The following is a 27,813-nucleotide window of genomic DNA, read 5'->3' on the forward strand; positions in this document are numbered from 1 at the left end:
CATAACCATTTTCCCAAATTATTATGCCACTTAAAAAAGGAAGTGATAATGCCTCGAGGCTTTGAAATGTGATAATGCAAATGGATGCACTGAAGTGTGAATACTATTCAACAGTCTACCCTTGATAGTGCCAAATTTCTACCACATAGAGAAGAGTCTAGGTTGTTAAGGTAGGAAATGCACAACTTGGAAATCTAAGGCAAGTTTCTGTAATTATTTTATCTCTTTTTCCATATAAGTTAACAATGTCTGAAATTAAATCAGGTTTATTTACTTTAGTATATAATCTAGCTACCACTTAATTTTCAATAATAAAGCATGAAATGTGGGAAAAATTACTGTGTTAGTAGCCACTGTTATATCAAAACTATTAAAATAAGTGAATGTGTAAATTTAATTATATACCATTTGCCAAAATGTCTCTTGCCAAATTTGAAATGTGTTTTTACACATAAGTTAAATACCTACTTAACATACACCCAACACTATGCTCAAACTTGTGTGTGTTAGGCTTGCTTACATGGCAGTGCTGAATGAGTAGTGCTATTTTAAATACAAGATATTGATTGACAGTGTTTGGATTCTTTAAAACTAATGGTGTAATCATTTATTTAAATTAATAATTTGTTTCATTCATTCATTCTTTCACTGATTGCCAACTGACTTTCTGCCGGTCATCAGTGATACAAAGACAGTAAGATTTGGTCGATACTATTAAGAGCGTACAGTTAATTTTAGTTTACCCAGTGGCATATTATGGTGTTTTCCTTCTAAATGAAAGGAAGGAAGAACCAAGAAAAGTGCAGACAAAAAGTATGATTCATATAGACATTGTAATAACCATAAATACTGAGGTGTGTGTTTGTTTATATTTCCACTGTTGCATGTTGGGAACATATATGAATATATATTATACAGAACTTCCAAGCCAATCTCAGGCTTTGTCTGCTTATGCTACATGTCTTCCTACCCTCTTTTTTTTTGTTCCTTCCCATTGAACCACTTGCCCTGTCCTTTCAGAAAAAAAGCGGGGGGTCGGGCCCCATTAGCTAGGGCTTGTCCTTCTTTAAAATTTTTAAGCTGTTGTTAAAGAAGAAACTAGCAACAGTAGGAGTACGCTCCAGTGCATGAATTTGAGAGATACTTCCTCTGGAAAAGAGAGCCTTCTTCACACATGTTCATTTCATCAACCTCTGTCACATCTATATGTAACATTTACCATAATCATGGCAAAACTGGACCAAATTCAGCCTCATTTAACCTTTCCTTCCAGCTAAAATAGAATATTAAATAGCTGGAAGTGATCTTGAAACTGACTTGTAGCCTCATAATTATCCTTCTACTTACTTAATCATTGGAAAATTAATGGAATGGACACAGATTTAAGATACACTGTGTATGCAAACACATTGCTCTTTCACTAAGGTATTTATGAATTTTCTTAGAAATTATCATAGGATAATGATAACAATTATGGCCAATATTTGGCATGTACTTATTACATGCCAGGCATTGTCCTAAGCATCTGACATAGATTTTCTTGTTTTACCCTCACAACTCCATGAATTGCACTGGTATTTTGTTTTATTTGTCATCTATTATTTCTCTTCAATCAGTAAGTAGAATATACTAAAAATAAAAACTAAACATATTAATTTATCTTATACATGTCCTCCACCCTTCCTAAGTGCTCTGGCAGTTTTATAAAGTACAAAAAAAAAGAAAAGCTCTTTTTAATATTCTACAGGAGAGACATCTTGTAAAATATTCTTCACAATGCATGTTTGTTTCAGATATGAGCAAAGAACACAGAAGAAATGCAGTAAATGAGGCACTCCACTGCCCCTGAGCTTTCAGTTCTATGTGGGAATAAGATGCCTGTGAATGTACTAATGGGTTTTGCTAATCAAAAGGCAGCTTTAAACCAAAGATTATTTTGCTTCATAATACAGTCAGTTGGGTAATTCTTTCCTGTTAAAAAGTTTAAGAGGAAATATACCCAGTTATAGCCAGCAAAATATCAATCTTAACATTTCCTTTTATTGATGCTCCATTACTTTAGGTTCTGTTTCTTAATAAGCAAATTAATAGTGTATGTAAAATTGCAAAGGGGAGATTTAATCTACTTAAGAGAACACAATTTTCACATGTTTTAGAAACACAAGTTTTCAAATTAATCATTTTAAAGCATTCTTATGTATAAGAACAACCCAAATTTGGCAGTGTGGAAAGAACTTAGTTTGATTTACTTTTTTGCTTAATATTGACTTGCTGAAAGGAGAGATCATGTAAGGTATCCTGAAGAATTTCTTACCTTCTGGATTTGTCTTTTTCCCCTCATGTTGTCATTTAACTTATTTTAATTGGTAGGGTTTTGATATATGCTTATTCAAATATAAGTAAAGATTGATAATGAGTTTATTGCTTTCTATTCGAAACATAAAGTTATTATAATTGATTAAATTTATTAAACTTAAAATAGTCACATTTGAAAGATATTTCTAGGTCATATATTGGAAAGCCATCTAAACTTTTATGCCAGGGAAGAACCAAATGCTTCATCAAATAGTAAAACAGGAGTGGAAAGAGAATATCAAAAGTCAACATCATGTCTGCTCCCTAGAAGCAATTTATGGTTTCATATACATTCTTCAAAAGCTTTCCTCTAGTATTTTAAGCAAAAAATATACTTCGTATACATTATGGAATTTTTAGAGAAACTCGAGTAATGTTTTATGATCCTGTTTCCTGCGACTGGCTTTTTTCATTCCTAGCATGATTGGTAATTTAACATTATCTATAATGCATTCTCCACAAAACCCTGGAGTTAACTTTCTAAAATCTAACATGGATCTTGCTTTTCTCCCACTTTAAACCATTCGGTGACTTTCCACTGCACTTACCTTAAAATGTATTTCATCAACCTGGTCTACAAAGTCCTATGATTTTTTGTCTGTTCCTCAAACTTGTCATTCAAGGCCCCCTTAGAGCCTTGAAATAACTTTTGCTCTCTCTAGAATCATAATCTTACCCCTGAATTTCATACCTGGAATCTTCTTATCTTTTACACCTGAGCTCTATGATGCTAATCTGTTTTAATCCTCAGTAGAACACTTACAGCTGATATTTTCTTATTTACCTAATTGTTCACTTAGATTTCATCTGCCTCAGACAATATACATATACATTTACACACCTAAAAATGCACACATACACATTTAAATGCAAGTTTTATGAACCAGGGACTTTTTTTTAACCTTACTCCAGGGTTTATAGTAATTTCTAATTCATAATAGATACCCAATATTTATTGAATGAATTGTTTTTTGAAATCAGCCTTTTAAATTGCTGCAAAATATATAGCAGTGGGTATATCATCATTCCTTTAACCAGTCCCTTATATTTAGACTATTTCCAGTTTTTTATCTTGTTTTGCCATTTCAAGCAATGGTATGAGAAATGTCCTTGCTCTGATTCTTCCCATATTATAAATCCCTCAAAGTTGAAATATTGTATCAAAAGTGCATGTATACAATATTTTTGTATAGTATAATATAATATGTTGTATAATATTACCAGTTTTCCCCACAAGAAACTTATACTCCTTTATACTTTTTCCAATAATATTGAGATACCACGTTTTCTTACACCTTGGCCAATCCAGAGTATTGTGAAACTTAATAATTTTTGGCAATCTAGTGAATAAAAACAGCTTTTGTTTGATTTTTCACATTCGCGTGTATAGTAATGACTTTGTATGTGTAACAGAAAGTCAACTTAAACTAACTTTAATTAAAAATACAAATTTTAACTAGTTCATAACTGAGAAATCTGGGGAATGTAGAATCCGGGAAACTGAATCTAAGAGTACTCCACAGTGTCCTGCCTATGCCCCATCTCTGCTACTTTTCTGCATTGGTTTTATTCTCTGGGCTTTCCATGTTGCAGAAGTGATGTCTCTTAACCCAAAAGACAGGGGGCTTCTCCCCCACACAGTTGCAGCCAAGGTTCATTGGATTGGCTTGAGTTATGTTCCCATTTCTGCACCAATTATAGTGGCCACATGAATAGAATATTCTGAATGACAGGTCTGAATCCCCTACCCACCCAGAAATTCAGCCCATGTGTACCAGGCAGACTAGAGGTAAAGAAGAAATGGTTCACAAAAGAAGGAGTAATGGATGCTAAGCAGGAAAAAAAAGATATTCATTACATTGTAGAGTTGGTACTAATTTTTCCTACTTATATTGGAAATTGTTATTTTTCTCTGAACTACTTATTCAAAATTGCTTGTTTATTTTGTTGTATTGTTGGTCAGTTTCTTAGTGGTTTTGTAAAAGCTCATTTTAGAGAAAAATTGCCCTTTATTCTATATGCTAAAAATATTCTTTCTTTTGTTATTTGTCTTTTGATTTTTGATGAAAAATTCTGTCTAAATGTCTCACATGGATGTTTTATAAAATATTATATAATCTGTAATCAGTCTTCATTCATTTAGCATTTATTACTCACCTAAAAAAGAGCCAGGTACTGTATTAGGTGCTGAGAATTCAGAGATGAATGAGAGATAAGGCATTCCTTTTAAGTATTAGTCTTCTGGGTTAAAAAGGTTATAAACTTGCCTAACTATTACCAGATGGTGTCATGTAAGGCCTCACAGTTGAAATTTGAACTGCTTCCAAAAGAATGAGTCGAAGTTCCCTAGCCAGATAAGAAGGGAGACAGGGAATTTACTTGAGCACAGAATGATCTGCAGAAATGATTTCTACAATGTCAAAGCTAAGGATTTCCAGAGTGATATCATGTAGTTCACAACTGAAAAAATGAAAAAGGCAAGAATTCTTGAAGCTTTTTTTTTAGGATTTTCAAGCCTTTTATCATGATGAAAGATGATTTAGACATATTAGAAGCTCATATATGTTAAGAATGTTCGGATAACTAGAAGCTCTACCTAGAAGCCAAATAAATCACTCACTGTACGCAGTTTCCAGTTGTATCAAGCCTATATTTCCTGCTGATTCTGTAAAATGTATAGCCACTACTAGCAATGCAATATTGATTTAACTTAAGAAACAGTGTCCTCATCTAGGACATAGAATATTGAACTAGCAATCCTATAAGATTCTCTTCATTCCTGAAGCTTTATAGCAGATGAGGAGGAAAAAGATAGTTATGGAAGAAAATACAAATTATATTGATATAAATTTTATATTTAGTAATGAAAATGCAATCCAGTGGTATGGAAAGATTAGAGAACCAGGTACCTGGTTTTTTCCTCCTGAAAGTATATTCATAATGAATGCCTTACTGACCTCACTGAAGAAAATCAACCTAGAAAATGGATGTGAAGACAGTATCCTATACAAATATATAGTATCATTAGTAGTTGGAGCATCTATAGAGAGCTCTTCCCATATGATTAAAATTTTATTGCCATCCACATCATGAGCATTTCCAAAAATTATAATCTACTTTGCTACATTGACCATTCTTCAAATCAATCAACATTTATTTATTTAATTAAAATAGCTCTGTGCTCAGACTCTTTTCAAGAGTCCTTCTAGTGTCTCATGTAACACAATTTACCCAATATATTTTTTAATTTCTATAATTTTTGTTGGTCAGTTTTGCTTATTAAATTTATATATGCTTGCTCCCCCAAAAAAGGACTTGATATAACTTGGTAGGTTGTATAAGAGTGAAAAAATATTGATAGTTCAAGGCTAAAGGATCACAAAGGGAAAATAGAAAAAGGAAAACAAAGAAAAGGCTAGACTTAAATCTACCAAAACAATTCTCACCAGAACTCCTCAAATTATAATCTAAGGAACTCTTGTTCTATTTCATGTTTAACAGTTGTTATGAAAAGTTTATGTGGCTTATGTAAAAACAAACAAATATAATAAAAGGAAACACTGGAGTTAACAAACTTCAACAAATCTATTCATGATAATATTTCTCAGAACGTTCACTAATGAAAATCTTCACAACCATCTGTCAGGATTTTTGTTCCATATAATAAAATCACAGTTTTTTTCAGAAAAACAAAGGTTTGTTTTTTGTTTTTGTTTTATGATGTAAGTCTTAGATTTCTCACTTTAGTCTTAAAGAGGAAATTGGGGGAAGAGTCGAGAAAATAGCATCTTTTTCTCAATAAAGATAACATGTTTAGCATAGACATAGTAATATTACACAAATAATTTCTCACAAATTTTACCAAAAAAATGTGAATTTTGTACATGAGTCATGCTTGATTCTTCCATGTTAAAAACAGTGCTCTTGGTCTGGGGTTGTAGCTCAGTGGTAGAGCACTTGCCTAGTATGTGTGAAGCACTGGGTTCAATTCTCAGCACCACATATAAACAAATAAAATAAAGGTCCATGGACAATTAAAAAAAAAAACTAAAAAAATTATAGTGTTCTTGCAAATTATCTAGGTTTTATGGCAGTTTTAAAAATGAATTATAAGTTTTATAGGCATAGAAATTTTATTTTCATTTCTGCATGATCATTTGCATGATTTTCTGTAATGTATTATAGTGTTTACTTGTACAAAAAAATTCACAAGAATGAAACAGCAATAGATCCAGTACCGAGTTTTAAGTTTTTCTTAAAATTTTTTTACATGGTGGCACCCAAAAAACACAGCAGTAGCCATGTCTAAATTCCCACTGTTCACAGAAAAGGAAATTGGCTCTTGATAAAAATTGAAAAAAGACTACAAACTAAATTTGTAAATTTCATTAAGTATATTCTTACATTTTTATCAAAATTCTTACCTTTTTCACCTGCCAAATTCAAAAGATTGATGTTGCACTCTTGGCTCAAATTTTAAAATGACAGCAAATTCACAGTCTTATCAATAGGTAGGTAGATAGATAATTGATGGATAAATATGATGTAATATATGACATGTTTGGCTTTCATAGGAAAACATACCACAAATGGCAAAATTCTCATTTCCCAAACATTTTGAAGCTTTTTTTCCTTTAAATGACTTGTTTCTTGACTACTAGAAGCCAATGACAGAATAGTATGTATAGCACAAATTATTTACATTATGTTTCATAAAATTCATTTGTAATTGCACTAAGCCAAAATTCAAAATTTAAAATACATTTTAAGAAATTACTAATGGAGACACATACAGACTTTAATACTGTACAGCTGTTTCCTACCAAGCATACTCTCTAAAACACTCTAATAAAATGACTTTGATGAAACTTGAGTAAAATGGAAAATGTAAATATTTAGTTTATCCCTTTTCCAGTAGTTGAGGAGAAGGCTGGAAAAGATTAGAGGAAGGGCCATGTTCCTTCTTCAAGAATGTTTTGTGATGTCTTAGAGAACAAACTGTATCAGATAAGGCGGATCCCTAGGGGTTGGGCAGGCATTTTATGCATGTGGAAGATCTATTAGCATATTCAAGAAAGAACAAAATACTAAATGTTTTCAATGGTTGAAAAATATTGAATTAGAAAAACATATCTGTGCATATAAAATATTTAGACAATTTTGAGTGAAAAACTTACTATTTAATTTCTGGAACAAAGCTTTCATTCATTCCACTGTCTAGTAATTATCCTTTTCTCAAAAAATTATAGGCTTATTTTAAATATTGAGATTTTAAGGAATGTTTAACAAAATTTTTGTGCCTTTTATAGATCTGTGTCAAAAGATCTCAGATAACCAATGATATTAAACACAATAAATTCTAAGCCTTCAAATATTTTTTTAAAATATATTTAAGCCAAATTTTTTATTTTTATACTTTGTTTTAGAAAAATGAAGACAAAAAGCTTCAGATTCTTAAAATAGTAATGATCTTATACACAAGAAATATGTAATCAGATTTCTTAGTCTTTGTTAGGTCTAATTAAAGTTTATTAAAAATGAAAATAATTTACAAATAATTTTAGCATTCAGGATAAGCACCCTTGCAAATAAGAGTTTATATGGAAATTCTACCAGACTTTTAACTGCTGACTTCATTGTGTTGTTTGAATTAGTCTCCTGGGAACAAAAGAAAAGGCTCACAGCAATTTATAAATGAATCTTTCTCTCTTGTGTAACATTATGTGTCCCATTGAAGCACTAATTTTCTACTACTTCTCTTGTTAAAATTAAGCCTTGGGGGGAACTTCATAGTTAACTAGTAATATTAAATTTTGAAATAAAGGACTAAGATATTACACTTAATACTCATCTTTTGTTTTCCCTATAAAATTCTTTTTTATAGTATGCATCCTAAAACAAAATAATTGTGCTATTTGATATCATAAGAGTAGATTCCGTAGATACTGTAAAGCCAAAATTGAACAAAAACTTAAGCTAAGGCAGTTGGCTATTTGTAATGATGAGGATGTTGTGCCAGAAATTCTTAATGATTCAGTTTGCCAAGAAGTTCAAGATAGTGATCCAATTAACAAATGCTTTATTGAAGGAAAAAAAATTCATATCCTGAGCAGTTACTGTGTATTCCACTGTAGGGATTAGCATCATAATTGGTAAGTAGCATGGTAGTACTATTGGGAGAGTCTTAGTGGCCTTAGTAAACTGCTTTTCTGGAAATCTGAATTGTCTAGACTATTTTCATCACCCTTAGTAAGGTGTGTAGTTTAAATTAATAAAAAAGGATAGATGCTTCATCTGTGTAAACTCACAATGGAAGTAGTGTCCCATCAGTGTTCCCATGCAGAAGATTGTTGTCTTTCACACTTTGGGTGATACTATTATTAAGACAAAGTTTTCTCTGATACAGTGATAACTGCTTCATCCTTCTCCTGGCAGGATCCTGTACTCCAAGCTAAATTTTCATTATGTGTGTTAAGTGGACAGGAAAACAACATTAAAATATTAATTTGGCCTTGATAGTTAAAACTGAATCACCTCTGGTAACAGTTCACTAAAACTTTTAGCAAAGTCTAGAAACTTTGCACATAGGAATAATCCTTTGGGTGATTTTTAGGAAGTGTAATGATATGTAGTTAATATCAGAATCCAATTTGATAAAAATATAATACAAAATAATTTGTGCTCTGTGCTTGAAATGAATCAGTAGTGAAATACTTTCAGGATAAAGGCTTATCATCTAGATTGTCTAAAATGACTGTATTAAACAATATATTTCCTTTTATCTTTTTATAGCCAATCGGTGCTTTGAACCCAAAGAGAGCCGTGTTTTATGCAGAGCGCTATGAGACATGGGAAGATGATCAAAGCCCACCCTACCATTATAATACACATTATTCAACAGCAACATCGACCTTATCCTGGCTTGTTCGAATTGTGAGTATCTTCCTTGAGTTACAGTTTACCTTTAATACCTTAAAGTTTTTTAACATTAGTAAATTAAATAAAAATCAGGTATACTTGTTATTCATCTTAAAGATTAGAGAGCAGTGAAGTGGAATTAGAGATCACAAACTCTACCAAAAACTGAATCCTTTCGTTTTTAATGAATTCTCATGTTTGTGGAATTGAGTTACGAAGATAGATTCTGTTGAGCTTCTTGGGCCTAAGTCAGTATTTAATTTAAAAAAAAATAATTTATTTATTTATATACTTATTTATTTATTTGATGCTAGGTATTGAACTCAGGGCCTGGCACATGCTAAACACACACTCTACGGTTGAGGTACATACACCTCCAGCCCTCTAAATCAGTGACAAAGAGCCAGCCTTCTGGAGTATATCCTTAATACCCACTATTCCTTTCTCACTAAGGATGTACTCTGGTCCTTAATCTTCTACTGTCTTCTCATTATTGATTCTTAGGTGGCATGTTTTAATATCAGGTTCCAAGTGTTTTCAAGACCTCTTTATTGTCTTTAACACATAAATATACTCAAGTATTTTCAGTCTTTAAAAAGAAAAAAAATAAATAACTGGACATGATGTCACATGCCTGTAATCCCAGTGGCTCAGAATGCTGAGACAGGAGGATCACAAGTTGAGAGTCAGCCTCAGCAACAGTGAGTCACTAAGCAACTCAGTGAGACCCTTTCTCTAAATAAAATACAAAATAGGGCTGGGGATGTGGCTCAGTGGTTAAGTGCCCCTGAGTTCAATCCCCAGTACCCCCCCACACCCTGAAAAAAAAAAAAAAAAACTCAGCCCCCACCCATTCTGTAACTCCTGGCCTTGTGGTCACCTGTACTGAAAGTTCAGCCTCCACTGAAAGCTCAGCCACTTGGCCACCTCACATTTAGTCTTTACCTGATTGATGCAGGTTCCTACCCTCACTTTACTGACTTGTTCTTATGGAGGTCACAGGTCACATGGACAGAATGTCCCATTTCCTACCATCATGTTTCTGAGGCACCTGTTAACATTGCTCACTTCCTTCTCCTAGAAATTCTCCTGGCTCCTCTGACAACATCCCCCTCTAGTTTTTTCCTCTGTCACCCTAACTTCTTGTCCAGTCTCTTGCTCAAATTTCTTTTCCTCAATATTCTCATTCCCTAGGATTTTTCTAAATACTTTAGCAAAGCTATGTCATTCACTGCAAGATAGTGACTTCCAGCTTCTCACTTTATCACAAATATTTCTCATCAGTTTCTAGCTCATATTTCAACTACCTATAGGGTACTTGTTCCTGAGTATCACATAATACCATAAATACCATTTTTAAAAGATAACTTTTCTCCATCATGAACTTGCTGTGATTCCTCCTGTTTTTCCTAAATAACTAGCATGATCATTCACCCAATTACCCCATCTAGAGCAATTGGGGGACTTTCCTAAATATTTTTTCCTATTTTTACCTCCTCTCATATCCCAACAGACATCTGTAGGTTCTACCAACTAATTATCTCTAAAATCTATCTGTTTTTCTCTATAACTGTGGCACTTCCTTTAGTTAAGGTTTCCATTATTTCCATTATTTCTTATCTAGAATATTAGAAAAGCTTTCAAGTCTGCTTTTTCCAGTCTAGTCTAGTTAGAAACAGTTACTAAAGCCATATGATCTGACTTTTCTTTTCTTTTTTTACTATAAGGGACTGAAAAGTACTGTAAAATACTAAATTAAATCTCTAATATTTTCTCCTTTTACCAAGATATGGTTCAGACCACTAAGCTATGTGAGTCTCATCTGTCTCAGAACCACACTAGTAAAGCTGCATACATGAAAATATATCTTCTATTTCCAAAGGTTTTTTTTTTTTTTCCAAACCTAAAGGACAGACTAGCTTGGAGGTCTTCCTCAGGCATTTTTTTCCATCTTAAATAGAGACTGAACTTACAAAAAATGCACTCTATGTATACTTTAACTTGCAAACCGCTAGCAGATGACATACAACAAACACTCACTATTGTTGAAAATGTTTGTCAGGATTATGATTCAATTTAATTGAACACAAATTCTATATCTTTTATAATCATACTATTTATAAGAAGTTGAGGAAGTTTAGATTAACCAGTCTGTTGAAAAAACAAACCCAAATCTTACTTTTAAAAATAAACCATAATAATAAACTAAAGGTAAAGACATAAAACTACTATTTTGTTTTTGACCAAAGTTATTAAATTAGTTTAATTTGTCCAAAGATTCAGTGTAATTATGTGAAGTTGAATTCTTTTACAAAAATGTATTTGAGTTAGAAATTTATTAAGGAAAAAAAATCATTAAACTCTGACACTGTTAACGTAATTAGAAGTTCTGTTTTTTAATTTTCTGATAATTTTGAGAACATTAGATTTATATTTATAAACATTTATCACTATAAACCAATCAGAATGGAGGATCTTTAGTTTATGGATAGTAATAAGTAGTGCCCTCCAGAGATAGGAGAATGCTTCACTTTCAGGCAAGAGGCAAAGCCTATTTGGATTATAGATGGACATCAAGAGAGTTTGTTAGTACCCATCCTGCAGTTTCAGCCACAGGTAAAAACAAAACACAGAGACACCAAAATTTACCAGTCAGTATTTCAAAGAGTTGATTTCCTTTATACTCGATATAAAATATGGACTTATTTGATTTGTCCTCACAAATAGACAAAAAAGAAAAAAGATAAATTAGATTGATCACCAAATGTTCCTGTAAAGCTAAATTTTCAGTCATTACCACCATTAGTAGGAAATTATTTATTAGCTGTAAATGAACCAGAAACAAAAAATTGAATAGAGAAAGTAAAATGTTAAAACCTAGAGAAAAGAGTGTCAGTTGAGTTCAAGTTCTCTTTTCTAATTAGGATACACCCTGGAAGCCAAGAAAAGATGTACTTGGGCTTAAGCAGCCCATGAGAATTTTTTTGTTTTGTTTTGTTTTATTGGGGATTGAACCCAGGGCCTTATGCATGTGAGGCAAGCATTCCACCCACTGAGCTATATCCCCAGTCCAAGAAATAATTCTCAAGCCTCACAGTCTATTTGGCTTCACCATGTTAGTCCACATGAAACTTGCAAAGGGACCTCCAAAATCCTTAGAGAAAGATGTTTAGAAAACATGGGAACTTGGGAGGACTTTTCATACCACCTGCCCTGAATGACAGTCACTGTCACAGAAACAGTAAGACACCTCTCTCAGGTACTTTGGAGTTGAAAAAAAAAAAAATCTACTGGATTGTTTTGAGATTAAATGAGAATAATATGTGATGATAGCATTTTGAAATACATAAAGTAACATCCAAAGGTTCACAAAAACCCTGTTCTCAACTTCCTAATTTCAGTTGACCCCTTTCTATCACAAACAAGCTACACACTTTCTCCAATCATAATTCATTCTTAAGTTGATTTATCAATCTATGCAACTGTATGGCAAAAAATTCCACACATATTTATCCTACATATAGTAGTAGGATATAGATATATAATAGTTGCATACAGATATGCAATCATAAACCATTTGTGTAATTTAAAGTTTCTAAAAGCCACATTTAAGAGCAAAAAAGAAACAGGTGGAATTAATTTTAATAAATTTATTTGTTAATCCAGTATGCCTGAAATGTTATCATTTAATCATGTAACCAATATAAAAAATAAAAGATATTTTACATTTTATACTCTTAAGTCTTTGAAGTCCAGAGTATATTTATATTTGCCACACATCTCAATATGAACCAATGACATTTGAATTGCTCAGTATTCACAGGTGGCTATTGGCTACTGTATCAAATATAACAAATCTATAGAGTTGCTTTTATGGGAACTCATTTGGCCCAAAGATCTTAGGCTATGGTGTTATTAATAGAAGTATTGTGGTCTAATAGCTTACTTTGTGTTTAACCTAATGGCCCAGAGAATTGTGATTTCCTCACTCCCATCCAAAGGAGTTTATGAGGTAGAAAATGCATTAAAGTTTGTGTCACTGAGAATTTGTTCATAAAAATGTGATACAGATTAAAATAATTAACTGTCCTTTACCTTTCAAGACAGCTAAACCTAACATCATTAAACTCATTATTAGTTTCAGTCAATAGACTTAATATGACAATAATAATTGCATAAAATGCTAATTAACTAAATACTTCATTGATTTAAGTTAAAAATACTATTTTAGACAAACTACTAGTAAAAGCACTTGTCTAAATTATGAGGCTCTAAAAAGACTGTTTCCTTGATAGCTATTATTGGGCAAGTGATGAATAAACAATTATATTAAAAGTTTGGAATTTTTCAGATAGTAACTAATACAAAATGATATGTTTTATTCAGAATGATGTTGCTTTAATCCTTACCCTGGACATACATCACTACCCTGAAGCAATTAAATCTTATACTGGGACCATTTCAGCCTTCAGAAACACATTCACCTTCTGAATTCAGTATATTCAACTCTCCTATTCAAAATTATCTCTCAGACATTAGTCATAATTCCTTGGAAGTTAAATAGGTTACATTAAAATAAGTTAATTTATAAATATGTTGTTTAGAATTTGAATTTTTTATACATTATGGGTTGTTTTGAAAGCTTGCCCTAGAGTCTCTTTAAACCATGATGTATCTTTAAAAGTATTTATTTGTATAGACGTATGAAAAATTGTGGTATATATGTGTAATAAGAATTGTAATGCATTCCGCTGTCACTCATGTTTGTAAAAAAATCAATTAAGAGAGTATATGTTTGTAATAAATAAAATCATAGAAGCACTTTGGTAAGTTTTATAATTAAAACCAAAGATAGAGCTACTGAATGAAATATTTTCACTATGTTTATTTTGAATACTGATGTTCAAGAACAATGTTTATTTACTTAGAGGAAGATGAGGAATATTTAACCAAGAGCCTAGTGGATATAAGGCACATAGATTAATTAATAGAGTCTTTTGAAAGCCTCTTAGAAATACTTCCAGATTCTTTCAAAAGAAATAGAAGAAAATAAATTTCTGGAATTAGACAAAGGCTAGTGGAAAGAATGATTCCTTCATTTCTTAGAATGTGACTTTGATGTCATATCTCAAATGTAAAAGGAATGATTCTACCTATTCTGAAAGATGATAGAGGATCCTTAAACTGAGATAACCCAGTGCCCAGCACAGAAAGGTGCTCAATAACTGTTAGTTCCCTTTCCTTTTGCCTTTAGCATGCTTCAAATCACTTTGAATATACATTTTTTCTTTGCTATAGTTACATTGAAAGTACTACATATTAATTCATGGATGGGGTTTTATTTTGTTTTTTGGTTTTCTTTTTAATGAAATGTTTTTTAAATACCTTAATTTTATTAATTTATTTTTATGTGGTGCTGAGGATCGAACCTAGCACCTCACACATGCTGGGTGAGCGCTCTACCGCTGAGCCACAACCCCAGTCCCAGTTTTGTTTTTTAAATCAAATGAAGAGAAGGAAAAGAAGAAAACTACAAGGAGAAAAGGACATTTAAAAGATTCTTTTGAGATGATTAAGCAAAAATCAAATAAAACAGAAGAATAAAGCAGTTAGGTAGGAGTTGGATTATCCAGGATGGAATTAATTGTCTGTAATCATTAAAAGGACGATAAGGTTCTTAGTGTACTTGGAGGGGGCTGAAGCTTGTGATGGCATATAGTGGGACAGATGTTTCCTAGTACAGGCTAACTGAGCTTAGTTTTCCATCACTGAAAAAGAACTGGAAGATATGACATGAGCTTGGGGTGGATGTAATCAGGAGAAGACAATCTGCCACTTGCCATTTATATTGTAGGACCTGACCCAGAGTTTTTAAAGCCTAGTGGGTGCCAAATTTTTATTAATTTTCAAAATTGCTGTTTAGATTTATTCATTCATACATCGTATCTCCCAAGCTTTTCTAATAGAAAGTCCACATATCTCACATAATGATGTCCCTATATAAAATGGTTTGATTAACATGTGATAAGTGAAAAAATATAAAAGATCTTTAAGCTTCCTATTGCACTTGATCCTGCATTGGTGTGGCCTGAATCAAATGAAAAAGAAAGGCTTTGCACTGTGCCTTGAAGGTAATAGAGAAAAACATAGAAAAAAAGCGATCTCCACAGTAATCAGAGCTTGGTAGATCAATACTCACTTATAAACAAATAGGTTATCAATTTCTATTAGTACTCTACCACTGTAGCCGCTGGAGGCTTTCAGGAATAATGAGAATATATGTCAGATTGTAGTGAATGGCCCTTAAGCAGTTGTTAATCAGATCTTTTTAAAAGTTGCTTAAGTCAGTAAAATTTGGAATTCTTCAATATTCTTTGCTTTGGTATACCATCAGATTAATAAGCTTTGTTACCAGAAATAAAAAGTAATTCTTCAATTTTAGATTTTTTTCACTGTGCCCTTCAGTGCTACTCTTAACATTCCTTTAAAATAGGGTTGAAAATTATAAAGGATTTTTATGATTTTGATTGGGGTAGAGATCAGTTTTTAGTGGCTGATAAAAAGTAAGACTTTGCAGTATAAATGAGTCTTCACTCACATCTGTTTAATAGGTTAAATGCAGAGAGGCAAGTCTAGTCCATCTAAATTAATCTGTGTTTACTACCTACAGAGAAAAAAAAGTAAATGTCTCACATCCTAGAATAATGAAGATGTGAGTTTGAAGATATGACCTTTGGGTCAAACTTCTACTAGTGCTGAAGAACTGAAAAGAAAAACTATATCTTACCCATATTCTTGTCTCTCAAGAGTCACTTCATATGTTTAGGTATATTCCACAAACATTTTTTTAAAACACTTAACAGTGAGCCATGCTTGGTGCTGGGATACAGATGAATAAGACTTAAGCAATTAAGTAGGAGTTCAGTCAGGGACAGCAGTGAACTGGCATCCTGGTGAGGAGTCCAATAATTAATACTTGGCATGATGCATAAAGCTGGTAGTCATTGTATAATGCTTTGTCAGGTAAGATACATTTATTTTATTTAATCTCATCTAATTCTCATAATCACCCCCAAGGTAAGGTATTGTCAGTCCCAGTTTACATAGATGAAGAAATGGAGACAGTTATTTGATACAATGATGTAAGGTAGAGTAACTTTCCTAAGATGGATAGATAGTTAAACCAAAACTCCAGATCTATTATATTTCATTCAATTTATTACTGCTTCTTTTTAGACATTTGATATTTCAATTCTAATTAATTTAATTTAGTGATTCTATATACTAAATTCGATACCTGACTTGTAGTAGTAAATTAAGTTTACAAAGCAAATTTATTAGTGAAAGACATCTCATAAAAATTTATATTCCTAACCTAATTGTGATGACAGCTATTTGTTTACCATATCACTTAAGATCATAAACAACAATATGAACTTCTGATTGTGTATCTGGTTTTCAGGTGAATTAATAATGCCTTCTTTACTGGTAAATCATCATATCCTTCTTGGTCTTATCACTTTCATCACACTTTTTTTATCATTCAACAATGAACATAAAATATTAGCAGTGTATAACAAGCATGAAATTGATGAGGTCCAGCCACATTAAATTTCAGGAGGATACTGAAAAGAATAATATTTGTAGCCGTTGCCCCTGAGCCAGTCTTAAGGATAGTTACAAGCAAGGGAGCTTAAAAAGGCAAAAAAAAAAAAAAATGTTTATTATACTTAAGAATGAGCACAGATTATATAATAAGAAAAAAGGCTTAAATGTTTTGGAAAATGTCATATAGATTTCTTAGCATTCATTATTTAACCTGGAGTGACATATCATTTATCCTTGACTTTCAGAGAAAAATTAAGGCATGGAAAGGGAAATGCTATTTATCTTTGCTATACTTATCAGTAACTAAGGAATTCTTAGTAAGAATGAATGTTATTTAATCCTTTTAAACTTGGAAGCAAACCAAATGACATCAAAAACAATGTCTCTCTCCCAACATAAAAACTATAGAACCAGCCTTTTAAAATTAAATTTGCTAGGACATTGTGATAATGTTATTCCTAAATTTCCTGCTAGGGGAAGATGTCCTGGATGACAGATACTATGTTAACCTAAGGTAATCACCTCAGAATAAAAGAAGGACTAGAGTTCATTCAGTCTTATTTGTACTTCCTTTACTTCACTGCTTTATTCAACAGATTAAGTATTGAGCAACTTCAGTGTACCAGAAGTTGGGCTAAGTGTTAGAGATAAAATGGCAAATAAGATTGATATGGCACCTACCCATAATGGGGAATGTACACAACCTAACAGTCAATTATAATGCAGCATGGTAAATGCTCGGCATTGTTTGAGCTTCTATAGGCTGCTGTGAGCATGCAGGAGAGCTTTGGTCAATCCAGGAGTCTTTTGGGGGGAACATGGCATCTTGGATGAGACTTAAAGGATAAAAGAACTTAGATAAGGATAGTGAGGAAAAGGGATAAGGGATAAATGGTGGATGGAATGTCACACTCAAAGGACAAAGTGGCAAAACCTTTGAACATAGGTGGGAATAGTAAGATAAAAGAGTTAAACAGGTTGTAGATCATTTAGGCTTTTGTAAGACAAATGAAGTAGTTTAAACTTTCTTCTCAGACCTCCTAAGAGCTGTGGAAGGATATTAAGCAGGGGTTTGCATTTTTAAAAGGTCACCAGACTATGGAACTAGTGCTTGAGTAGCTTTTCCCAGGCATTCTAAGGTGGACAATTCCCTACCTAATTCCACATTGCAGAGGACATCCGAGTGACATTTTTTATTGCAATGTTAGTATGCATGGCCCTAATTATTAGAAAGAAAATCTGAGTTATGAATGTGATGCAAAATAATTTACCATAAGATCATACAGCACTAGACTCCCATCCTTTTATAGATAAGAAGATAGAGACCCAAGTAGCCAAAGACCTGCCAGGGTTGCGGAGCAACAGGTACGGGTGGTGACACAGTCAGACCCAGACCCACATCCCCTCCCACCTTGTTGTAGGCCTTGATACAAGCTCTTCACTGCTTCTGCATCAAGACGGTCTCAGAAATACTCATATGTTATAAACCCATGAGCACATCTGTGTTTCGAATGGTTCATTTACTGATTGTGTTTTTTGCCTAGGAACCTTTCACAACCTTCTTCCTCAATGCAAATGACGGGAAATTTGACCATCCAGATCGAACTTTCTCATCAATTGCTAGGTCTTGGAGAACTAGTCAGAGAGATACTTCTGATGTAAAGGTAGGCACTTTTATTTGTTGATATTAGTGGAATTTCAAAATTTGTTGAAATTTTGACTTTCTTATTAAATGATGTATAAGACATTTTATATTGCAGCTTTGTTCCATCATATTAAAATTACAAGCTACATCTAACCTTAAAAGAAATAATTTTGAGCATCATAAAAATAATTCAGGATTCTTTTATATTAATCAGGTAAGGTGTTTTGTTATTCAAAAAATCCCCATCTAATTTAGATGAAATAATCAGGGGATGGAAAGAAAAGCCCATAAATTGCCTTTCCTGCTGTTCACTCAATATTTGGCCCATTCCATAAAACACAGCAGGAATTGGATTTGACCTTAATGTGTCATATTGGTATAGCTTGCCCAGCTTTGGGTTGGTGTAGCCTGGGGCAATTAATAAAGCATTAATGACAAGCCCCATTTAAAATGTAGGCTTTTCTGTACAGCCTTAGCTTTTACTTGACTGTGCCTAGGGATACTATGCAACAATAACATTAGATTAAACCAACACATAGACAATATCCAGGAACAGCCAGAGAGCAATTTTACAGTTACTCTATGTATTTAACTGTTGTTAAATACAAAAATTTATTTTTCATTTATGGGGGCTCTTGCTTTAAGGAAAAGAAAAAGATTGTATTCAAAACAATAAAATGCATTTGTTCTCTTTCTCTCTCTCTCTCTTTTTTTTTTTCTTTTTGCTTTTTCCCCCTGATAATAAGATTACATGATCAAGTTCTTGCCTGGGTAAATGTGTTTCTTATTTTAAGCCCTTTTTCTTCAAGGCAAGTTTTTTCCCATAACTGTCACTCAGCATAAAAATGTCGTAGTATCATTTAGGGTTCTGATCCAACAAAAAGCAGTAAGGTCAAGTCAAATTTACATATGTGTGCTTTTCTATTCTAAAATATTTATAAAGACAATTACTAGAAAGAAAACTGAATGAACACAACTTTTGTTCATTTCTTTTTCCAAAGCAGAAAACAAAGGAGGTGGGAGCCAAGCAGAGTATAGCCCATCCCTGTGTTTTTGTTGTTGTTGTTGTTGTTGCTATCAAACTTTTACCTAAGTGAATATTAATTTATACATACAACATACTCATGCTTAGAGAATTTAACCTGCACCCTTATTAAGTTCTTAAGATTCATAATTTTCTTTTAATAGTCTTGTAACTTTTCTGAGGACTTAAAACTCTAAAATATTCATAAACCATCATTTTAGATTGATTTACTACCAATTAAATCAAGGAAGGAATTTGTTTCTTATTTAATAATACTTCGCATATGAGAAACAAAATGGGAGACAATAGACCCTCATTGATCCATAGAATCTCAAATTAATATAATGTTTATAAAAAGCACTCAACAGTAATTTGTGAATTAAATATTCCTGTCTATAATTGAAGGCTTATCACATTTGAGATTGTTTATATTTAAATCAGAACTGTATCTTTATTATATCAAACTATTTCAAGTGAAAGTGCCTCCTCACTATAACTTGACATCATTACAAGAAAGAAAATTGGCTTTTCAACTTAAAGATTCATGCTCACCTGCCCTCATAAATACTGGAGACATCCTAATTTTTATATGTAAATCAGTTTTAGCTTTCCTTCCTAACCTGAGGACTTTATTAATTCTTTAGATCACCAGATATCTCATAAAGTTACATTTCAGTCTCTGGTGACCCATTTCCATACCAGGCTTATTCCTCTAAATTCTCCAGGAAGTTTTCCTGTTTAGAACCATTTCAGAAATGTTCACCTTCCATTACTGATTGTGCTACCTGAGCTCCTGAGGTCACGTCATCAAGAACAAAGATCAAGGTGTTTATCACTAACTTGGGAGCTTTTTGTTTTTCATGCTAACCAGCTGCAGTGAACATGCATGTACTGTGTTTCCCCCCTGAGACTTAATTGGTTCATAAGGAGCTCATTTCCCCAGCTTGACATTACACAGATTGCTCTCATTTTCAGTTCTCTCATGCCACCACCCAGAACCTTTCATAGTGTATATCTTTCTGTGTAGACCTACCCCTGTCCTTTTAAAGGCTGCACACTACATACATATATAATATTTATGCAGTCTTCTGTTGATGGAGTGTTTGTCTTTCTCTGTGATTGTTATTGTTATGCTCAAGACTGCTGTGAACATCCGTGCACACCGACATCTCAGTGAACCTTGTGTGCGTATGCAAAGGTTAATTCCTATTAATACAACCTTTGGCTCAAAGGCTATGTACATATACATTTTTAATTTGTTAATATGTTGCCAAACCATCATCCCCAAAGAATTATGTTGTATTATTGCTATAGCAGCATTCCCCGGTCATCACTATTGCAATAAACTGTAACTAATATAGGAAGTGAAAACTGGAGTTATCATTGTATTGGTTTGCATTTCTTTTAGTGATGTTCAGCACTTTTTGCATATTATTGATTTGTAAAATGACATGTATCTTTTGCTCATCTTATTCTTGATTATTTGAAAGGGATCTTTGAAATTGCAGAAAGTTGCACTGCAAGTATGGTTTTTCAGTCTTTCAGTTTTATGTTTCAGCTGAGTGAGTTTGTGTGTGTGTATGTCCAGCCACATATATCCATCTTTCCATTTTCCTTTTTAGCATCAGAATCTGGGTCTCTATGACAGCAATATTAGAGACAAATTTTCTTGGAATATCTAGTGATATGTTGAAATTTTCCTAAATTTGTGATTATACATATTGATTTAAAGTATATAGTATTATTTCATTCTAAGATAATTACTAATTTACTAGAGAAGAATGTCTCAAAAAACATGAATCATTTTACTGTGTGTTAAAACCTAAGCTTTTTATTTCCTATCCCAAAGCTATAATATAGCATTTCATATATTTTTAAGGAAATATATTTTCATTTCCAGAGAAGAAAAGTAAATATCTCTGCAATATCTACTAACTTAGACAATCCTGTGGGAGAGAACCAGAATGCAGTAGATGGTTTTATTCTGTCTCTCTCTATTAATGTCAGTCTCTTCCTGTGCTAATGAACACAAGCTGGGGAAGAAAGAGTGCTGCTGAAGTGACCCCTCAGGAGAGAGGTCTCCAGAGTTGAGTGAAGCCAGTTAGTTTTTATGTTATTTTTATTTTTTCTATTTCTTTCCTCTAGATGGTAGTTCTGGCAATGACATGTACCTTACAAAAGTTCTTATACTAATTTCCCTTAATGCCTTCAAAAGTTGTTATATTACTTTTTGATTAGCTATGTAGATGTCAGAAAAGGTAGCTGTGACAAAACGTCATTAAGGTGACATAGTGTAAATTAATGCAGTTAATGGAGGTGCTCACCACTGACTCAGTGACCCATTATGAGCTCTCATGGAATTAACGAATACCCAGACATCAATCTTTTGAAAAGGGGGGAAGAAAAGAGATGGCAGCTTTAAAACCTTGCAGTGAATTATATTAGAAAAGTGAAAACGTCTGGGTTGGATTTGATTTCACTAGGAAGCCATAAAATGGTATGCTCTCTCAGCGAAATATATTAAGCTGAAATGTCAGATTTGATGCAATAGGTATACAATTATGATAGTGTTAATAGTGGTCTTCTATCATTCTAAGGCATACTTTCAAGTCAATTTCTCAGCAGCTTGAACTTGTCATAAGCTTATAAATTAGAAATTGTATTTGAGGATATTTTCTTATTTTTTGACAGAACGCATATAATACTATTAACTGTACCGTAGGGTTTTAGTATAGCTGTTAAAATAAACTAGAAATCACATTTGCAGACACAAAATGCCTGTTACAATATTCATTTTGCCATTTCTGTAATAATACTCTGCGTCTTTCTGCAGTTTTTCATTTAGAAAATTTTAAACTACTTGGACCCTTTTCCTTAGGAGAAGCTGATTAACGGCAATGTCTCAATGGGAAGAGAGTAAGCAGAACAGCAGTTGTCTTCAGTAGGCAAGCCAGTGTCTAATGTGCCTGTGATAGGAGCACACTCACAAGTTATAATAGTGGCCCTCATTCCTTTTGAATAATACTTAACATTTTTCAAACATGCTTTTTTGTTGGTACAACGATTTGATACAGTCCTCAAATGCAGTCCCTGTTCTTTAAAGGAGGTTCCCAGAGCTCAAGTGACTTATCTGAGCCCACAAGTAGGCAGGTGATAAGGAAGCCAGACCAGCATTTTGTCTTCTCAGTTATTTCCAGTGCTTTGTCCACTGGATGGCAAGCTGTTTTCATTCTCAGCATGACAGTATAATCATATCCAGCCATTTTGACTATTTTTGAGTAAGTGACTGGTCAAGTAATAGTCTAGTCATTTATTATTGAATAACTAACATAGTATCTTAAAAACAAAACATAGTATCTTAAAAATAATAATAATAATAATTTATATCCTCACAGTTCTGCAGTTGGATCAGGACTCAGCAGATACAGCTTGTCTGGTCTCTGTTGGGTTAGCCAGGCATCCGATCTAGAACTGGAAAATTCAAAATGATTCCATTTACTTGTCTGGCACCTTAGCAAGCTGGCTAGAACAGTGTAGGGCTGACTAGTGCTATTTGTCTTTCCATGGGATTTCTAGCAAGATCTTTTAAAATCACAATAGAATGCTATTGTCACGTATAACTAAAACCATACTTTGCCCTGGTAGCTAGCTACCAATATGATAAGAGAGAGAGCTGCAAGACCAATTAATGTCTGCATAGAAGTCACACAGTATTTCCTCCACAGCATTCTTTTGGTCAAAGCAAGTCATAGGACAAGACGGATTGAGGAGGAAGAGAAGGGGACTCCACTTCCTGATGAAACAATAATCAGCAAAGTCACATTTCAAAAAGACATGGAAGCTAGAGGGATTCTTGTGGCCATCTTTGGAAACAGTCTGTTGTGGTCTTCTATCCTGTCACAATTTGCATCCTTCCTCCATGTAAAATATATTCAACTTTTTCCCCACAAGTTTCATTCCAGTGTTGTATCAGAATCTAGTATGTTATGATCTATGCCAGGTCCGGATGTGGATAAGACACAACCATTCCTAATTTGGAGACCTGGAAACCAAAAAAGAACAAGTACACTCAGCATACAGTCCTAAGACAGCAACAGGGGAATCTCAGTAGACAAGCTATTCAAAGAGGGGAGATTGTGGAAGGCACCTGCTGATTTGTAGCAATTCTGAAATACAGCTAGGCACATGGGGTCAGCTTCAGAGGCAGAGACTGTACTGGATTAGGGCTTGGTACTGCTATCTGGGCATGGTTCCCCAGTCACTGCTCTCCATGACTCTTAGTTACCTCTGGGTCCTTAAGCTTTGCCCTCTAAATCATTCCCTCTTTCAAAATGAGTAGTTCTTACTTGTAACTGAGTAGCTTTCTCACTTGCTTCTTGACATAGAAAGGTAAGCCAAGGCCTCTTTTACCTAAGTTGGTCCAGAAATTAGAAAAGTAGGTGCCCTTCATGCATACTAAATTATAATTCTCTACTAGAAAAAAAATCATGCAAATCGTTTTGAGACAGGATACTCTCTGTTTCAGGCTATAAATTTGAATATTATTTATAATACTCTTATAATTCTTAGAATCTTTTAGCTATGTAAGTCGGTAAAACACTACCCTAAATTTTGCTGAGATTTTATAAGGGGGATTTTCAGCTACACCATATTCCTTTTTTTATTGTTTTTATTTGTTCTTTTTAGTCATATATAACAGTAGAATGTATTTTGGCATATCATATGCATAGAGTGTAAATTCCCATTTTTGTGGTTGTACATGATGTGGAATTACATTGGTTGTGCATTCATATATGAACATAGGAAAGTTATGTCTGATTCATTCTATCTTTTCTTCTTCCCCTGTTCTTCATCTTAGCCATAATCTGCTCAAATGCCTTACCTCCAGTGAAGTATTTCCCATTTATTTATTCTTGATTTTACTTCTTGTGTTTAAGGAGTCTTGTTGAGGAATTCGGTTCCTAAACCGACATTATGGAGAATTGGCTTACTTTTTCTTCTAGTAGGCACAGGGCACACCTGTTCTTAAGCTTCACCCTATGGTTTTATTTTATTTGCAACATCTTCAATTGATTCTTGTCCCCAACCTGTATCTTATTTTGAGCATCTTTTGCCATCTGAAGAGATTGTCCTAAGCCCTTGTATTTCCTAATATTATTGCTTCAAAACTTCATAGTTTCTTTCTTATCACATCCTGTCTTTCAATACCATATCCATACACCATTAACAGAAACCACTAGTCACTTTTACCATTCTTCCTGGAAATTTCCTTAGCAGAAAGCACAAGTCTCATTCTTCTTTATGGTTGAATAAAATTCCATTGCATCATCACCATTTTGAAAAAGACACTGACTTTTAAGATTAAGAAACTTGTCCAAGGTAGCAGGAAGTCTGCACTTAAAGTCACATCTCTTTGATTCTGACACACATAAAGTAGCATCAGAAGGTAGAAGAAGGAACCATCCCCAAACTGCTGCGTATCCAGCCTCTTCAACTAATTGACAGCCCAAGATTCTCCTGTTTTAAAAATGCAATGTGAAAAACAGGGCCTTCAATATTTTTATCAGTATTTTATGCCTAAAACTCAAGACACAGTAAACATAGCAATACTTGCTTCATTTTTAATTTCACAAATATTTGTGGAGTATGTATCATGAGTCAGGCACCATTTTTTTAGCAAATGAGTTGCAACAAGTAACAGGTGAACAAAATAGACAATTCATCCTGGAATTTTTATTATTGTGGAACATGTAAACATTCCTAAATACTAAAATAATAATAATTGTCATACAGAAAGCTAAACCAAAGTAAAGTCATGTATGATTGGATTGCTACTTTATTTTTTATTAATTCATATTAATTATATAGAATAATGGGTTTCATTTTGCTATATAACATACTTTGATCATATTCATATTCACCCCCCACCCCCTCCACCCACCTCCCACCCGCCACCCCCTATTTCCCTCCCTTTCTTGCCTCTCCCCCACCCATTTCCTTCCTGAGTTGCTACTTTTAAAATCACAATAGAACTCTATTGTCATGTATAACTAGAAAGAACAAATACATTTTTTCAAAAAATCACAATAGAAGAGAGGGGAACGTAGGCTTAAGGAGTCCCAAGCTTGGTTTCTTAGGGTTTGGGATGTAACTCAGTGGTAGAATGCATGTTCAGCATGTGTGAGGCCCTGGGTTCAATTCCTAGCACCACCTGTCCCCCCCACTCAAAGGAAAGAGAAGGAAGGGAGGAAGGGGAAAGGGGAAAAAAGGAAAGAGAAGGAAAGGAAGAGAAGGAAGGAAGAGAGAAAAGGAAAAAGTTGATTTTAAACTTGCCAGAAAAATTGTTCCCAAACTCCTGAAGTGACCGAAGTAAGACCTATTTCATTTTAATGTAAACAGTGAAGAAAGAAGAGCACTAAAAGCTGCCCATCACCAAGGAGAACAAAGTGAGGCTGAGAAAGATGTGCCTGGTGGAGATTTAGAACTGCAAGGGATGGGTGCTCCAGAGGAACATCCAGGGAGACTCTGACTGGGGCCAGTTCTTATCTGTATTTAAATTGATCTCTTTAACACTTTAGAACCTTTTTAACACAGATACAATAAGCAAGGTAACATTTTTCAAACTGCAAAAGTTTCCCCTCCAAAAGTGGAGATTTTGTTTCCAGGTTTGTTCTTCTTGTATTTAATAAAGTTCTTCATTGCCTCTTCTCATATCTTGAGGCATTCTTCCAGCCATACACACTTTCCCCAGAAGAGTTCTGGTGATATTAAAATAACTTCATCTAATATCTTCAGCAGTTTAATATTTAATGAGCACCTTCTACGTGGGAAATAGAGCACCAGGAGCTGGGAAGGATTCAACAAAATACAAACCTCACAAAATAAGGCTTGGAATTTTGCTTTTGTTACCGCTGTTGACCTTGCTTCCCCAATGTTGAAGAATAACACCAAAGAAGCACGCCGAGGCAAGGTCAGAGTAGAAATTAGAAGTTTATTAAAGGACAGCAGAAAAGACTTCTCCCAGAGGAAGAAGGGGACCCAAGAGGTGGAATCCGTGGAAGTGCGGTTGTTTCCCCTTTTTATAGTTTTGGTGATGGAATGTAGGTTGGAAGGCCCGAGGGGTGGGACACAGGTGGGCCAAAGAAGTAATCTGGTCAGGAAGGACTTCTGAGTCAGCACCTTTTTGCTGGGGGCTGTTCATTAACATTTCTTTGAGGTGGACTTTGGCCTAGGGCCTTTTCGGACTTCATTAACATTCCTTGAGTTGTCCTGCGTTTCCGGAATCATTGCCAGCATGGCCTCCATTTTAGATTTCACTCGGCATTAGACCCGATTTATCTAACTACACTGACTATCTAACTTTAAATCTGGCTTCATTCCCCCCTCTAAGTTGGGAACTCCTTACTGCTGTAAGGAAGGGGGGCGAAGAAGATCTTTCTGGCTTCTTCAGGCTGAAAAGGGACGATGTGGGGCAAGCAGTTTGGAGTCCCCCTTTAAAAATCGGGTCTATCGAGTGGTCCATGATAGACGTCTGATTGAGAAGTAATAGGCTGGAGGGCCATTTGAGTGATGGATGGTCTATAAGAGAAACAAGAATTCATTAGTACTGGAACCATATCGATGCAGCAATAAATGCCATAGCACAGGAATATGCCAATGAGTATGATGGCAAGGACAAAGACTAACAGTGTTTTCCACCAGGAAGTACCAAGAACCAGGAGCTAAGATATTGTTTCCATGACAAAGTTGCTGAGGACATGGCTTCTATCTGAGCATGTAAATCTTTAAGAATATTTGTCACATTGCCAGAATTGTCAGGAATGTAAACACAACATTTAACTTTTAGTGTTACAGATGTCCTTTCCTTAAGATATAGTTTAATAATTTAATGTCATCTGATCTTGCAAAATCCTTTTACTAGTGTGACCTCTGTGTCTAATAGAGAAATCTTTAATTCTGTTACTTAGGGCTGGATAACCATACTTGCAAACACTAAGCCTACCTGTGTAGGTTAGAAATAAAGGCCTTAAACTAAAAACTACTCTGGCAGTTCCTTTTGATAGTTATCAGGCATTCCTGTCTGAGAATCTCTTTTGTAGCCTCCAGTTTACTTATTTTTGGAAGTTACATTTAACTATTATTATTATTTAAAATGTCCAGGAACAGCTGTGCTTTGGCTTTGACTGTTTTTGCTAAGTGTTTAAGATGAAGCAAGTCAAACTGACTTTTGTTTTTATCTATTGTTAACAGTCAGCTGAGCTTC

At 33.9% G+C, this 27,813-nt stretch overlaps 1 protein-coding gene across 8 annotated transcripts in view; it reads left to right on the plus strand.

Moving 5' to 3' along the window:
- Positions 1-27,813, plus strand: part of Nbea (neurobeachin) — a 651,894-nt gene that overhangs the window by 550,567 nt on the left and 73,514 nt on the right. For all 8 annotated transcript variants that reach the window (XM_058582531.1, XM_058582532.1, XM_058582533.1 and 5 more), the window contains 2 exons: positions 9,148-9,288; positions 18,426-18,545. In XM_058582531.1, the coding sequence (XP_058438514.1) occupies positions 9,148-9,288; positions 18,426-18,545 (261 nt within the window). The remainder of the gene's footprint in view (positions 1-9,147; positions 9,289-18,425; positions 18,546-27,813) is intronic.

Source organism: Marmota monax, unplaced genomic scaffold (assembly GCF_021218885.2).
Source record: "Marmota monax isolate L192 unplaced genomic scaffold, Marmota_monax_Labrador192_F-V1.1 WCK01_AAM20220418_F8-fsc00011, whole genome shotgun sequence".
Classification (NCBI taxonomy): Eukaryota; Metazoa; Chordata; class Mammalia; order Rodentia; family Sciuridae; genus Marmota; species Marmota monax.